Source organism: Colossoma macropomum, unplaced genomic scaffold, assembly GCF_904425465.1.
Source record: "Colossoma macropomum unplaced genomic scaffold, Colossoma_macropomum, whole genome shotgun sequence".
Classification (NCBI taxonomy): domain Eukaryota; kingdom Metazoa; phylum Chordata; class Actinopteri; order Characiformes; family Serrasalmidae; genus Colossoma; species Colossoma macropomum.
In genome coordinates, this window is record NW_023494799.1 from 554,427 (window position 1) to 570,861 (window position 16,435).

Consider the following 16,435-nt stretch of genomic DNA (forward strand, 5'->3'; position numbering starts at 1 on the left):
TCAGTCAAATGTCGTCTCGTTTTCATGACATTCGTAAAAGTCATAATCCCCGTCCGCAGTGACGGTGCCGTTGCCAGGGGCGACCTCACTGACCACGCTGCGTAAGGTCACCCGGGTCACGCTCAGAGACTGCTTCCTGGGCACTGGAAGCCGCGTGTGGCGACACATCACCTCCTTAAACATCTCCCTGAAGCGAGTGGACATCAGGTTGTAGAGGATGGGGTTAACGGCGGAGCTCAAATAGAAGAAAACCCCCGAAATCACGTGGACGTACTCGTACGCCTGAAAAATCTCCACCTGGCCACCGGCCCACTGGTCAAGGAAACTCCACATCAGACGGTCAGTGTGAAATGGAGCCCAGCAGATACCGAACATCACCACCAGCACGACTGTAGAGGAACAAACACACATTTGATGCATTTAAAGTGATAGTTCAGCAAAAGTGTTCAAAACCCCCAGCAGACGACAATAAGGAAAGGAAGCAGTGATTCAGTGAATTAAAGCGAATTACTAATATGCATTATGTAAATTACACAGTTATTCACAGTTAGCTGCGTTAGCATGTTCGGTCAAGCCGTCTCTTTAAAGCCGCATCTTTAGGCCTAAATATATGTTTCCTTAAGTAGGAACTCCACCAAAGTCTTAAAATATCTAAATAATACATTTTTTTAGATGTAACAGAGCCACTCAGAGTGGTTCAGAGTGGTTTGGCGTGAAACTCTCTGAAAGTTCTAGATAAACTTACCGAGTCAGAACTGTTCACAGTGGTGGTGATAGGAACCAGACGTCCACCTCTAAAAGCTCCCTCACAGAAAGTTCCTACAGTAAATGGTTATGAATTCACTGCCTGATGACTGAGACACTGTTTTATGATAGTTTAGAGAACTTAAACTCCATTCATGGTGGAGGGATACATGCAGGGCGCTGTGAGGCAAAATAGTCCCCAAAGAAAACTTATTATTTCAGATTTTCCACTATTTTCCATCATCAACATTCCATATAAACTCAGAAGACTCGTGTAGGTTCACTGGTGGTTCTGGATAGTAAATAAAATGTCTATATCTGTGTTGTAGTCATGGCGACCCCTGGTTCCTATCACCACCACTGTAAAGACATCTGAACTATTTCACACCAAACCACTCTGAAATACTTTTTGTGAAATTTTGAAATATTGGTGGAATTCCTCTTTCAGTTGTAAGTAGAATGTGAGACGGCTAATCTTGTTCTTATGGACACACAGTGTACATGTAGGACGTATGTCCTCTGAATAACTTTCCAGTAACCAATAAACAGCTGATGAATTTTGCTATAGTTCTGTCATCAAGTGTAAACTGGAAAGTCCTAATTTTGGGAACCCATATGGCAAAAACTATATTCCAAATGTATTTATCAAATATATTTTTGCAATGTATGAAAATGGCCAAAAAGTATTTATTAAATATATTTTAGATGTGTTTATCAGTATTAGTTATTATCTGTGTTCAGTTGAGTGTAATGAAGGTTCCAGATGTAACTAAATGTTCTTCTGTGATCTGCACTGTGCTCTACATTAACTATGTACGTCTGCAGTCAGACTCTCACACACAATGTATTTCACATAAACAAGATATCAGATCATAACTGCATTTCACAGAGTATCAATACCCACAACACTCGCTTCTGTCCTGTTAAAGGATCATTAGATCAGATTTAAAATGAAGATACTGGAACACAAATTCATCTCTAAAGGTATCAGACAGTGAAGAGCATCAGACAGGATTCTGGATATTTTCATACATTTTCAAATTGATCTGATAAACATTTACATACATTTATGTTTGTCTCTGTGTAAATATTTCCACATACATTTTAAAATATATTTGGTTAATATGACGATATATTCTGATACACATTTAAGTGTTCGGAATGTGTCTCAGCATCGACTGCAATGTATTTGAAATGTATTTCAAATATATAAAAATACATGTCCATATATTTTTTTTTTCATATGAGTAGTGTGTATGTAAGCAGCATCCTGACCAATCAGATGGCTGATTGAACTTACAGAGAGAGAGCTAACCTAACAAGCATAACAAAGGGATCAAGCAAGCTGTCTGTCTGACCGCTGCCATTTGTTTGTTTGTTTGTTTAAGCAGCCAGCAGTAAAGACTGGGACTGAGGGCTGTCAATCTGTTTTATTTAATTTCTATGTTTTTTATTCCAGCTTTGCTGGATGTTTAATGTAACACTTATTTAAGCTTCTTTAAGATTCTTTGGGATATTAAATATATCAGCTGTATGAAATGACCATCATACAGATCCACAGATTTACTCACACAGCATCTTAGTGACCTGCTGCCTGCGCGCTTTCTGCTGCTGACCGCGAACTCCGCCGTATCCGTCCTGCTGCGGTCCGTCTGCGGCCTGCAGCGCCTGCAGCATCCTCTCCCTGCGCAGCCGCAGGCCGATCAGCAGGTACAGCACGCTGAGGGTCAGCATGGGCAGCAGGAAGAAGATCAGCGTGGTGATCTGGATGATGAGGTTGTACATCCAGCGCGGTTTGACTAGCATGCAGGTGTCCGAGCCGGGCAGGCCGCCCTGGCCCCGCCCCCGTGGCCGCGGCAGGGTGAAGATGCCGTGCAGGCTGGTGTTGGGCAGAGCGCACACCACCGACACGCCCCACACGCACAGGATCACCCGCCTCGCGTGGGTCCGGGTCATCACGTACTTGGCCCGGAGCGGGTGGACCACGGCGATGTAGCGCTCCACGCTGAGCGCCGTGACGTTCAGGATGGAGGCGAAGCACACGGTCTCGAACAGGAAGGTTTTGAAGTAGCAGCCGCTCTCCCCCAGCAGGAACGGGTAGTTGCTCCACAGCTCGTACAGCTCCAGCGGCATGCCCAGCAGCAGCACCAGCAGGTCCGACACCGCCAGGCTGAACAGGTAGAAGTTGGTGGGCGTCCTCATCACCCTGTGCTGCGTGATGACCGTGCAGGTGAGAATGTTACCCATAACCCCCACGGAGAAGATCAGCAGGTAGGTGACGCAGACGGGCAGGAAGACCGGAGAGCGCCGCGGGCCGAGATACTTCTCCAGGTACTCATCCGGGTCCAGGCAGTAATCCTCCAGCTCCGCCGCGCTGAAGTTCTGAGCAAAGCTGGAGTTACACAGCAGGTCCTGGACACACGTCAGTGCTGCGGACGAGCAGTTGGGTTTGGCCATTGTCTTAGAACTGGAGATGATATTAACATAGCCAAATTTAGACAGCACCAGCTTCATTTACTTTACATATTCATTTAATGGTCTGATGGGTTGTGACGACATTAAACAAGCTGATAGTTCTGGTCCTAAACTCTTTCTGCTGCGTTCAGAACTCTTTTAAAATCCTTCATATTCACACGGCTACAACGTCACACAACAGCTCTGTTTCAATGCACCAACTCACTTTAAAGCCTTGAGCTGATAATGTAATAATGTAATAATCCTTGATTGTTATGCTGCTCACACAGAGCACTGAGAGCACTGATGAAATTAGATCCTGGTTCTGTTTAAACTGAGGGGCTGACAACTTACTTTCTCAACTAGAACGAGGCTCACCTGTGAGGAAAACCAGCAAAGACCAGCATGACTGAAAACCAGCATATGTTGGTGCTTTTGGATGCTGGTATGCTGGTCAACCAGTATAACCATGCTGGGTGACTTGGTAATCAGGCACCAGACCAGCATAAACGATTTTAGGCCAGCATAAACCAGCATAAGCCAATTTAGACCATCATAAACCAGCATAAACCAGCTTAGACCAGCATGGACTTCAAAGTGGTCCAAACTGTTTATTTCAGCAAGGCAGCTAGCTAACAGGCTAAAAGGTAGCTAACACGCTAAAAGGTAGCTAACAGGCTAAAAGCAGCTAAAAGGCTAAACAACTACTCCTTTTATATCGCAGGCTTTAAATACCGAAATACACATGAAGAGCTACTTCTAAAGTGAAGAATATTGAAGACACATTAAACACCTGTATATTATGGTATGTTCATTACTGTATGTGACAAAGTGTTGATAAATCGACTGTTTTATACAGTTTTATACAGTGACGTGTGACTGAATGTTCTTGTCCTCTCCATGGTCTGTGGTTTCTAGGCAACAATAACGGCCTCTAATGGATCTACATTTCTTGGCGGAATAATTTACCAGGCTTGTTCTTAATAATAAATGATTTATTGTAAAATTGTGTAATTTTTATGCTGTTATCATTTAATAAAAGCTATAAGCCACTTGAGGTTGTACGTGATTTTAATGCAAATAAAGAGGTTGTAATTCTGTGCCTTATAACCCCTCACTGTGATAAAATCACTGTAACGCACGGCTCTCGCTGCTCATTGCTTTATAATGCAGATTACGCAGAACACATTCATGTACCTGTTTCTGACTCGTCTCTGGAGCTTCACTTCAGCTTCCACAGATTCATCAGCATTTTCTACAACTGAGATAAAAAGTGTTGAAGAACTGCGTCACCAGTTAAACACATCAGACATCACACAGAACACCTACGCCTGCTCCGTGACGCTCAGATTGGCTAAAGAGAAACTATATGTTTAATAAAGTTATTAAGAAGTAGAGGAATAGAAGTCTTATAGCTCTTCTCACTGTAGTTAAAAAATCAAAGGCTTTATAGAGGAATATGAGTAAAACACTGGAAAGACAAAATAACATTCATATATTTAGGACAGTAGTTTTTCCTGCAGTGAAAAGAACAAGAAGAAATTACAGGAGAATTACTTAATTTCATGCAATGTTTACAGTCTTAGAAATGATGGTTCCTCCAGGGTTCCTTGAGTAAAGAAAATGGTTCTATATAGAACCATAAACACTCACTTTGCATGCTTAAACGGTTCTCTGCATCGTTAAGGGGTTCTACAGATTGATGGAGGATGTGCTGTGGATGGTTCTATATAGAACCTTTTTGAGAATGGTTCTATATAGCACCAAAAAAGGTTCTTCTATCATTACAAGCTTGACACTGGAACAATAGAGGAACCCTTTTTGGTGCTGTATAGAATCCCAACCCTGAATGTGACGCACAACTTCAAAGCTCTGCTCAAAACCCCATATTTGACCTGACGGGTTTTAAATCTTACTAGGCATAGCAACAGTAGCTTAGGGGCGGGGCTTAGTGAGCTTAGTGAGTCAGTTGGACTTTAGGTGGCGCTGTGTGTTTGTTTGGGTGGGTCTGAGTTGAAGTTGACGTTCTGAATGAAGGTGATTCACCCGCTGACACACTCTGAGCTGGAGACGGATTGTCGCGTGTCGCCTCTTGTTGATTTAATAACTTTGTCGTCATTCTGTCTAATTATGCTGACGTTCTCTCTCATTATCGTTAGTATGGGTGGAGACCAATGAGGAACGAGATGAACCGATAAAACTGGAGAACAAACACATTAACTCGTCTACATTAACGTTACTCAGACCAGAGCTGAATCACGTATGAATCACTGATTCATGAAACTGTCCTATGGAATTAGCTGAGGGCAAACAAGCCCCACCCACTGCAGCCCTCATTTAAATATCATCACAATTAAAGGACTAACGAACTAATAAAGATCCAAGACTGGAATTCAGATTAATATTTACAAATTAACATTCTAGCACAAGAACTGCTGAGTATACAGTTATTATTATATCACTATCAATGTTATTAATATTACTGATATTATAGATTATATTCGACATAATTTTGATAATTTACCCACAAACCAATCATTTTGATGAACCGGATGTCAGATTTGACTGAATGAGATTCAGCATCTTTAATTTCCTAGTGCTAATTATTATGTAGGGGTCCTCTTATGACATTTATTTGGTTTTGTGTACCATAAACAATCATAATTCATTTCTACATGATTATTTTCTTTTCTTTATCATTTTAAACAGGCTGTTTTTGTTACTGTGCCTTTAATACAGGAGGTTTTTCATGATATGAGTCCTTTAAAATCTAGACGATGTTGTGTGAACTCGTTCGTCCTCATCCAGCTCCGTTTACACATTTACACACTGCAGTGCTGTGAGCATTAATTCAGGTGTTAATTTACCTGCTAAAATGTAATTCAGTCTAAAAGAACCTGAACACATACGGTTACAGCAAGTGTTTAAACAGCTGCACAGCATTAATCAGTACTGTTTGTGTTTAAACAATCATGTTAGAAACCAGATTAAATATATTCTAATTCTGACGCTGATGAATGAATGTGAGGTGAATCCTGATTCTCTTTATCTGTCTGAGCCGCTCAGAGCTTCAGAATAAACACAGATAAACTGTAAACACTGCAGCTCCTCAGTGAGAGCTTTACAGTGTAAAAAAAACACTGACAGACAGAAAATCACCACTGACTGTATTAACACTAATGTTATTTGTGTTTATTCTGATATTAGTGTTTTTGTCCAGATAAAGAGCTTTTTAAACATAACATTCTCAGATATATTTGCTGTGTATGAATTCAGTCATCTGAAAACGCTGTTATAGAGTCAATGTGAAAAATGACCCTTTGATGTTTATTGTTATTATAAATAATGTTGAGTCTTACCTGAGAGAGAAGTTCTCCATGAAACCTGCATCGGTCAGTTTGTTCTTTCACAGAGCCGCAAGAGAGAATGAACCGCCCCCCCCCTCCCAACACACACAGAGATCTACATCACCACACACACACACACACACAGATCTACATCACCCCACACACACACACACACACACACACACAGATCTACATCACCCCACACACACACACACACACACACACACACGCATACACAAACACACACACAGATCTACATCACCCCACACACACACACACACACATACACAAACACACACACAGATCTACATCACCCCACACACACACACACACACATACACACACACACACACAGATCTACATCACCCCACACACACACACACACACACACACACGCATACACAAACACACACACACACATACACACACACACACAGATCTACATCACCACACACACACACACACACACACACACACACGCATACACACACACAGATCTACATCAACACACACACATACACACACACACACACACGCATACACACACACACACACACACACACACACAGATCTACATCACCACACACACACATTCACACACATATAAGAGAGAGAGAGAGAGAGAGAGAGAGAGAGAGAGAGAGAGGGAGAGAGAGAGAGAGAGAGAAAGCGAGATACGGAGAGATACCAGAGAGAAGAAAACAGTTGTGTGTGTGTGTGTGTGTGTGTGTGTGGGTGTGTGTGTGGTGTGTGGGGGGCTCTGATGTTCTCATGAGGTTCTAATGAAAGTGTTTTATCATGGCTGGATCTGCTCCTCTGTAGAGTCTGATCAGCTCTACCTGCTGGAGCTCAGCGTCTCCGTCTGTTCATTGTTCATGTCTGAGCTCCTCATCGCTGTGAGATATTTACATTATCACACTGTACAATCCTCAGAAATCTGCCTATAGTTTGTTGGTGAAAAGCGTAAACAGTTCAGATTGACTCTCATAATCTGGATTATAATATGGACCGACTGATAAACATCCATCTGAAACAAAACTACACCACTGATATATGCAGCAGTGGGCTACACCCGTTTCCATGGTCACAGTACTGTCGTTTCCACTGTACACCTATTCAAATGGTCACCCTACACCTGTTTCCATAGCCATGCTGCACCTGTTTCCATGGTAACACTACATCCATTTCAGTGGTTACGCTCCACCAAATTCCATGGTTTTGCAACATCTACACCAAAACTACATCCTTGCTGTTGTACATGAGCTGATGATGCCACAGTTGGCCTGATTTGGTCCCTAAAATAAGGAACATCTGTATTAATATATCAGGATGTACTACAGTCTGTCTGAACATATACAGTCTATATATTTACATCAGCACATTTAAAACTAAACAGTAGAAGCCATATCGCCCCCTACACTTCCTGTAGTGTATTACAGTCTGTCAGAGTGACTGTGTGGATCATATGAACATTATAGAGCTTTTTAAATTAAACAGTAGAAGCCATATCGTCCCCTACACTTCCTGTAGTGTATTACAGTCTGTCAGAGTGACTGTGTGGCTCATATGAACATTATAGAGCTTTTTAAATGAAACAATAGAAGCCATATCGCCCCCTACACTTCCTGTAGTGTATTACAGTCTGTCAGAGTGACTGTGTGGATCATATGAACATTATAGAGCTTTTTAAATGAAACAGTAGAAGCCATATCGCCCCCTAGACTTCCTGTAGTGTATTACAGTCTGTCAGAGTGACTGTGTGGATCATATGAACATTATAGAGCTTTATAGAATAATAGAAAATAAGCATTAGAGAATGTAAGTTATGATATTTTGACTCTTTCTAAGTGGACTTTGACTGATCTCTGCATCTGCTGAATGTGACGCCGTGCCTCTCTGTGGTCAAACTGGATGAGTGAGAGGTCCTCAGATGCGGTTTGGCTCAGAGTCGTGTGTGAAGATACGTCATGCTGACCGCTGTTATCCCCTCAGATGCTGATGTGATCTGACAGAAATCTGCAGACAAAGCAGAGCTTTTAGTCTGTGAGCGACTCTGAGGTTGATGTGACCGCAGCTCTGGCCTTTTCCTGCACACAGCACTCACAGTAACACACGCCGGACCAGATTCATAAAACCGGCCGGTAGCAGCGCTACGCTACGCAAAACCAGCGCAGTAAATAAGAGCTGTTCATAAAGTGAACAGCTGATCAGTGCACCAGTGGGTTTTTATTGCTGCAGTATTTTCACCTGTGTCCTGGACAAGAGCCAATCAAAATCCACATGTAAATGAGCTCATACATGTTAAAGAAATACCAAGTGAGGCTCTGTTTGGCTGCCAAAGGAAATAAAAACAAAGAAACAAAGAAAAGCAACATTTTCAGAAACAGAGCTGCAAATTTTAAGGGAGGAAGTGCTGACAGATAATAAATTGTTCAGTAAAGTTGCTTTACGTTTTTTAAAAAATGTTTATACATTCATATTTATATTTACATTTATATTTTCAATTCATTATATTTGCAGTAACAACTTTTACTGGCATACATTACAGTTCAACATTTGGTATTTTTTATCACAATTAAAAATTAAATCGACATGTTTACATTCTAATAATTATGTGAGCCATTTCAGCTTTTGTGTACTATTATTTATTTATTTATTTATATATTTTTACACATGTGGAAATTAAAATTCCACTGATAAATATTACATTTTGAATAGAAATTCAGAACTGAAATTCAGTTTGTCTGGTAAGTAATTACTTTTTACTAGTAAAATATCATTTTCACACATCTAAATTGAATTTCTTTGTAACATTTACAGTAAATTGAAAAATAGTATTAAAAGTTAAAACTGATTGCAATAAAATAAATTTAAACATATAATTAGAATTTCAACATGTCAAATTACACTTCACTGATGTGGAGTTCAGGCTAAACCTGCTTTCTACTCAGGACTAAACTGCTGTAGCTGAATGGGTGGGGCTAGACTGCTGTAGGCTGAATGGGTGGGGCTAGACTGCTGTAGGCTGAATGGGCGTGGCTAAATTCCTGTGAGCTGAATTAGCTTGAATTCTTTCATTTCTGAAAAGAGAGAAACGTGTTTTTCTGTGTTATGGGCTCTTCAAACTGATGTACTTTGTCATGTTTTATATCTTTTCTGCTGTTCTGTTAAAGAGGTCGGCGCGTATCAGAGAGTTTATCTTCAGTAAGACGGTTTGAGGACAGTTTGACAGTTTGAGGTGACAGTAATAATAACAGTGGTGGTAACGCAGTTCTTTTCACTGTAACTGTCTTTTCTCTCAGCAGTGGAGGAAACAGTGCATATTGAAAAATATAGCAGCAGAAAAGCTTCATTATGAACTACAGATTAGCTGTGAATGCTGATGGACGTGTAGCTGTATGTGTTTGGACGTGAGTGTAACGGCACTGTCTGATCCCATCTAACCGTCTCTGACGGACTGCAGTGACGGAAGACCATCTGCTCTGCTGTGAGTGCTCTGTTTGTCCACAGCTCACTGACCTTGAACACAGTTCAGTTACCTGCACTCTCCAAAATGCTTTAATTCCAGCTGGAATTTAAGGCGAGGCTGCTGACGACTCAGAGGAACATGGGTCTGATTCTGAGTGTGGTACGGTTCAGCGGGCTGTCCATCACTGACTGACTGACTGACTGATTCCATTGTTGAAGCAAGACAAGCAGCAGGTGGCGCTAAACACTAGTAAAGGATGGCCTCATACTACATACAGAAGTCTGATATAGACATATATGCACATATATCAAAAAAGGGTCAGACATATATAATTTAAAATGTATGGACATACACTATATGGCCAAAAGTATGTGAACAGCCCTTCTAACATTTGAGTTTAGGTGTTTCATTGCTAACAGGTGTATAAAATCAAGCTCACAGCCTTGTAGCCTCCATAAGCAAACACTGGCAGTAGAGGGTTGCACTGAAGAGCTCAGTGACTTTAAACATGGCACTGTCATAGGATGCCGCCTCTGCCACAAGTCAGTTTGTGAAATTTCTGTCCTGCTAGATCTGCCCCAGACAACTGGAAGTGCAGTTATTGTGAAATGGAAGCATCTAGGAGCAACAACAGCTCAGCCATGAAGCGGTAGACCACGAATGCTGAACCACATAGCGTGGAAAAATCGCCCATACGTAGGAGTTTGAAGGAAATGGGTCTCCATGGCTGAGCAGCTGCTCACAAGCCTAAGATTACTATGTGCAATGCCAAGCATCAGCTGGAGTGGTGTAAAGCGCCGCCACTGGACTCTGGAGCAGTGGAAATGTGTTCTCTGGAGTGAATCAGCTTCTCCATCTGTCAGTCTGATGATGAATCTGGGTTTGGTGGATGTCAGGAGAACGTTACCTACCGGAATGCAGAGCCAACAGTAGAGTTTGGTGGGGGAGTGATAAACAGTAGAGTTTGGTGGGGGAGGGATAAACAGTAGAGTTTGGTGGAGGAGTGATACACACTAGAGTTTGGTGGAGGAGGGGTAAACAGTAGAGTTTGGTGGAGGAGGGATAAACAGTAGAGTTTGGTGGAGGAGTGATAAACAGTAGAGTTTGGTGGAGGAGGGATAAACAGTAGAGTTTGGTGGAGGAGGGATAAACAGTAGAATTTGGGGGAGGAGTGATAAACAGTAGAGTTTGGTTGAGGAGTGATAAACAGTAGAGTTTGGTGGAGGAGGGATAAACAGTAGAGTTTGGTTGAGGAGTGATAAACAGTAGAGTTTGGTGGAGGAGTGATAAACAGTAGAGTTTGGTGGAGGAGTGATAAACAGTAGAGTTTGGTGGAGGAGGGATAAACAGTAGAATTTGGGGGAGGAGTGATAAACAGTAGAGTTTGGTGGAAGAGGGATAAACAGTAGAGTTTGGTTGAGGAGGGATAAACAGTAGAGTTTGGTGGAGGAGGGATAAACAGTAGAGTTTGGTTGAGGAGGGATAAACAGTCCAGTTTGGTTGAGGAGTGATAAACAGTAGAGTTTGGTGGAGGAGTGATAAACAGTAGAATTTGGGGGAGGAGTGATAAACAGTAGAATTTGGGGGAGGAGAGATAAACAGTAGAGTTTGGAGGAGGAGGGATAAACAGTAGAGTTTGGTGGAGGAGGGATAAACAGTAGAGTTTGGTGGGGGAGTGATAAGCAGTAGAGTTTGGTGGAGGAGGGATAAACAATAGAGTTTGGTGGTGGAGTGATAAACAGTAGAGTTTGGAGGAGGAGTGATAAACAATAGAGTTTGGTTGAGGAGTGATAAACAGTAGAGTTTGGTGGAGGAGTGATAAACAGTAGAGTTTGGTGGAGGAGGGATAAACAGTAGAGTTTGGTGGGGGAGTGATAAGCAGTAGAGTTTGGTGGAGGAGGGATAAACAGTAGAGTTTGGTGGAGGAGTGATAAACAGTAGAGTTTGGTGGAGGAGGGATAAACAGTAGAGTTTGGTGGAGGAGGGATAAACAATAGAGTTTGGTGGTGGAGTGATAAACAGTAGAGTTTGGAGGAGGAGTGATAAACAATAGAGTTTGGTTGAGGAGTGATAAACAGTAGAGTTTGGTGGAGGAGTGATAAACAGTAGAGTTTGGTGGAGGAGGGATAAACAGTAGAGTTTGGTTGAGAAGTGATAAACAGTAGAGTTTGGTGGAGGAGGGATAAACAGTAGAGTTTGGTGGAGGAGGGATAAACAGTAGAGTTTGGTTGAGAAGTGATAAACAGTAGAGTTTGGTGGAGGAGGGATAAACAGTAGAGTTTGGTGGAGGAGGGATAAACAGTAGAGTTTGGTGGAGGAGGGATAAACAATAGAGTTTGGTGGAGGAGGGATGATGGGCTGGGCTGTTTTTAGGGTTTGGGCTCTCAGTTCCAGTGAAGGGTGATGTTGATGCTGCAGCACAAAGACATTTTACACAGTTATCTGCTTCCAGCTTTGTGTCAGCAGTTTGGGGAAGAGCCTTTCCTGTTCCAGCATGACTGAGCCCCTGTGCACAAAGCAGCTCCATAAAGACATGCAGTAACCAGTTTGGTGTGGATGAACCCCAGTGGGGTCCTCACAGAGTCCTGACCTCAACCCCACTGAACACCTTTGGGATGAACTGGAACATCTAGAAAAGGAAGCTGGAACGTAAATCAGAAACTCTTCCAAGTAGTGGGCAAGTTATATGGTGTAAAATGAAGACGTAAATTATGAAGTTTAACATAAATGGTAAGAACCCACTAGAACCACAGTAAGAACCACTGTTTTCTTTTACAGCCCAGATTCTATTTAGTTTGCAGCCAATAAACAGGTTCAAATTACACCAACTGGTCACTTCATTAAGTCCTCCTTTTTGTTTCCACATTCAGTGTCCACTTGATCAGCTCCACTGACCGTATAATTGCACTTTGTAGTTCTACAGTGACAGACTGTAGTCCACCTGTTTCTTTGCATACTTTGTTACCCTGTTCTTCAGTGGTCAGGACCCCCATGGACCCTCACAGAGCAGGTACTATTTGGGTGGTGGGTCATTCTCAGCACTGCAGTAACACTGACGTGGTGGTGTTGTGTTAGTGTGTTTTGTGCTGGTCTGAGTGGATCAGACACAGCAGTGCGGCTGGAGTTTTTAAACACCTCAGTGTCACTGCTGGACTGAGAATAGTCCACCAACCAAAAACATCCAGCCAACAGGGTCCTGTGGGCAGCGTCATGTGACCACTGATGAAAGACTAGAGGATGACCAACACAGACTGTGCAGCAGCAGATGAGCTATCGTCTCTGACTTTACATCTACAAGGTGGACTGACAAGGTAGGAGTGTCTAATAGAGTGGACAGTGAGTGGACACAGTGTTTAAAAACTCCAGCAGCACTGCTGTGTCTGATCCACTCGTACCAGCACAACACACACTAACACAGCACCACCACGTCAGTGTTACTGCAGTGCTGAGAATGATCCACCACCCAAATAGTACCTGCTCTGTGAGGGTCCATGGGGGTCCTGACCACTGAAGAACAGGGTAACAGAGTATGCAGAGAAACAGAAGCCGGTTGGTGTTTATGAGACTCTGTATTTCTTTATAAACATTCTTTTGCATCAATAACTACACAAAATAATAAATAATAATAAAGAGTTTAACATACTTATCCACATACTTTAGTTAGACTGTCTTGGAACTTATTATCATGTCCCGCAAAATTATTATCTAGTACCTTGGAGTTGTAAGTTGTTCCTCACACTTACCTGATTAACAGAACGTGTGTGCCGTGTTTGTGGAACACTGTTCCTGGCGTTTGCGAGCGTCTCTGTTTGTTCCTGTGAATAAAGCTGATCTGTTCATGTTACCTGCTGTCTGTAAAGGTGACTGACCTCCATTAGTGGACAGATAGAATAAATAACCCACCTCAGCACATACATCCCTCAGATCGGTCCTCACTGAACCGCAGTGACCCTCAGAGTTCTCCTGACCTCAGTGGGGCTGCAGCATCTGCACACGGAGCTCCATGATTATTGAAGCAGGATGTTCAGCCACACACACTGAGCAAAGAACTGCTGCAGCAGGTGAGCTGATTTTAACCTCATCTATATATCCAATATTTCTCATAACAAATATTATGGTTAAGGTTATTTATACGTTTTTACTTGTTTATCTTGTGAATGCATCTTATTTTTCTTATTAAATATACAACACTGGGCCTCATTCAGCCACCGCAGTTTTGACGTAGACTCTATCATATATCAACGTTCTCTTATGTGGGGTTTGTTCTTAGGTAAGAACAGAATCTACACACACTCAAGAGCACAGAGGTGAGAACAGTTCTGCGCTTTAAGAACACGTCATGAATCTGACGGAGACTTTTTCTTAGGACCTTTATCAAGAACACATTTGAGAACAGACTCCCGAGGATATTGGAGAACGAGGCCACTGACTAGATTTAAAGTGATTTCACTCAGGAAGAGGCGAGTTTTTCTCTCTGTCTCTGTGATGAATGAGCTCAGCTGCAGTCTGGACAGACCTGTAAGAGCCACAACACATTCACTGAGTGAAAATACTGCGTCACATGGGCAGGTACACACTTACAAACAATAGTTCTTCAAGCGTTCTTTAGTGAAGAAAATGGTTCTAAATAGAACCATGAACACTCAAAGAACCTTTTGCATGATTAAAGAGTTCTAGAAAGAGATGCTTCTATATAGCACCAAAAAAGGGTTCTTTTATTGTTGCAAGCTTGACATTTATCACCAGAGACAACTCTTTTTGGGGCTATCATAAAAATCACAAAAAACGATTCTGTGACTGTTCATGGTTCTATAGAACATTTTCCTTAGTAAAGAACCCTTGAAGAACAGTCCTTTCAAGAGTGTAGTGTTTATCTCACAACCCACCAAATACTTTTTTGAGGTGAAATTAAACTCTTTTAAAAAGTTCTAACACTGTCCATCCAGTTTTACTCAATATCACTGCAGAAATGAAGTTTCTCGTGTTAAGCACATTTTAGATCAGAGTCTGTTGTACATGGTTCTATATGGCACCAAAAACGGTTCTGCTACTGTTTTGATGCCAAGCTTCACACAACAGAAGAACCCTTTTGGTGATATATAGAACCATTTTCAAAAAGGTTCTATACAGAACTACCTACAATACATTTTCCGTCAATCTGAAGAACGATTTCACCATGCAGAGAACCATTTAATCATGCAAAGGGTTCTTTGAGTGTTCTTGGTTCTACATAGAAATATTTTCTTTACTAGAGAACCCTTGAAGAACCACCATTTTTAAGTATATAGGTCAGCTTTGTCTAGTGTGAAGTAGCTGATAGATGTGCTTTCAAAGCAGCTTCCTCAAAGCTGCTGGCATCTCTGTCACCATGTCCACGCCAGAGACGGCCGTGATTGGTCAGAGTGTTCAGGTTGTTGGGGAAAGTTTACAAGAACTGAACTGAGGGCTGATAAAATAATGTTGTGTTTTTGCCGTCTGAGTTTGGTGTGTTACACACGTGATCAGACATATTCACTGTTGTCAGAATGAATCGTGTTCAGTGTGTAAAGGCCTTAAGAGTGATTGATAACCTCCTCACGGTTAGCTGAACCACACCACTGTCCACCACCCAATAATGTCTGCTCAGTGGTGGTCTGTGGTGGTCTCACACTGGGGGGCTGATAACCTGTACAGTAACAGATGAGCTGCAGTCTCTAACTGAACACCTACACAGTGCACCTGTACGGCAGGTGTTTCTGATAAACTGGCCAACGTGTGCATTCACAAAGCAGGTGGACTTAATAAAGTTTCAAGTTAGACTAACTGACCTTAGATATGTGTCTGTGTTTATGAAGACGGTGGATTTTAGCGGTCAGTGAACGGCAGCAGGTCTATTTATTTAACAGGCTAAATGTCCTTTAATGATGGATGTCCATCTGTCCGCTCATCAATATTCACCCACTGACCCACAAACTCATCACACTCTCAGCGAGAGCCGCCTGTTTCAGCCGTTACTGATCTGACGGTGAGAAACGCACCGTGAACACCATCACACCGGCGCTCGGGATCCCTTACATACCCCTCACACCGCACAGCGGATTAGACACCATGTATATGATGAGCTCAGGGCTTTCTTTAGCATCCCATAATAACCCTCCTCACAGCACACACCTGTATTTTAAACGCACTGTAACTGAGCTGGAGAATAAAGCTTTGACTGAAGTAACCAGAACTGAGTTCACAGAGAAAACACCTCATTACATTCATCTAATTAGTGTTATTACTGAGAAGTACGGCAGCAGCTATTCAAATTCAAATGCAAATTCAATTGTGTATATAATTCCATTCCCAGGGCGAGTGTGCATTATTTTAGACAGAATTCAAATTCAAGCAAAAAATGTTCTGACATTAAAAAACAGAATATCAGTCGCTCCTCCTCATC

The 16,435-nt window shown here is 42.1% G+C and overlaps 1 protein-coding gene across 1 annotated transcript; it reads right to left on the reverse strand.

The window, feature by feature from the left end:
• nmur1a (neuromedin U receptor 1a) lies at positions 1-3,201 on the reverse strand. Its single transcript, XM_036586956.1, has 2 exons — positions 2,316-3,201; positions 1-389 (listed from the first exon to the last, which is right to left on the reverse strand). Exons 1-2 carry the CDS (start codon positions 3,199-3,201, stop codon positions 1-3), a joined length of 1,275 nt encoding a protein of 424 aa, XP_036442849.1.
• Positions 3,202-16,435: the final 13,234 nt, after the last annotated feature.

Bases quoted from the DNA above. Each gene is read 5' to 3' on its own strand.
- nmur1a (XM_036586956.1), bottom strand. From the start codon at position 3,201: ATGGCCAAACCCAACTGCTCGTCCGCAGCACTGACGTGTGTCCAGGAC. The intron at 390-2,315 runs GTGAGTAAATCT...GTTCCTCTACAG, and splicing joins GCAGGTCACTAAGATGCTGT to TCGTGCTGGTGGTGATGTTC.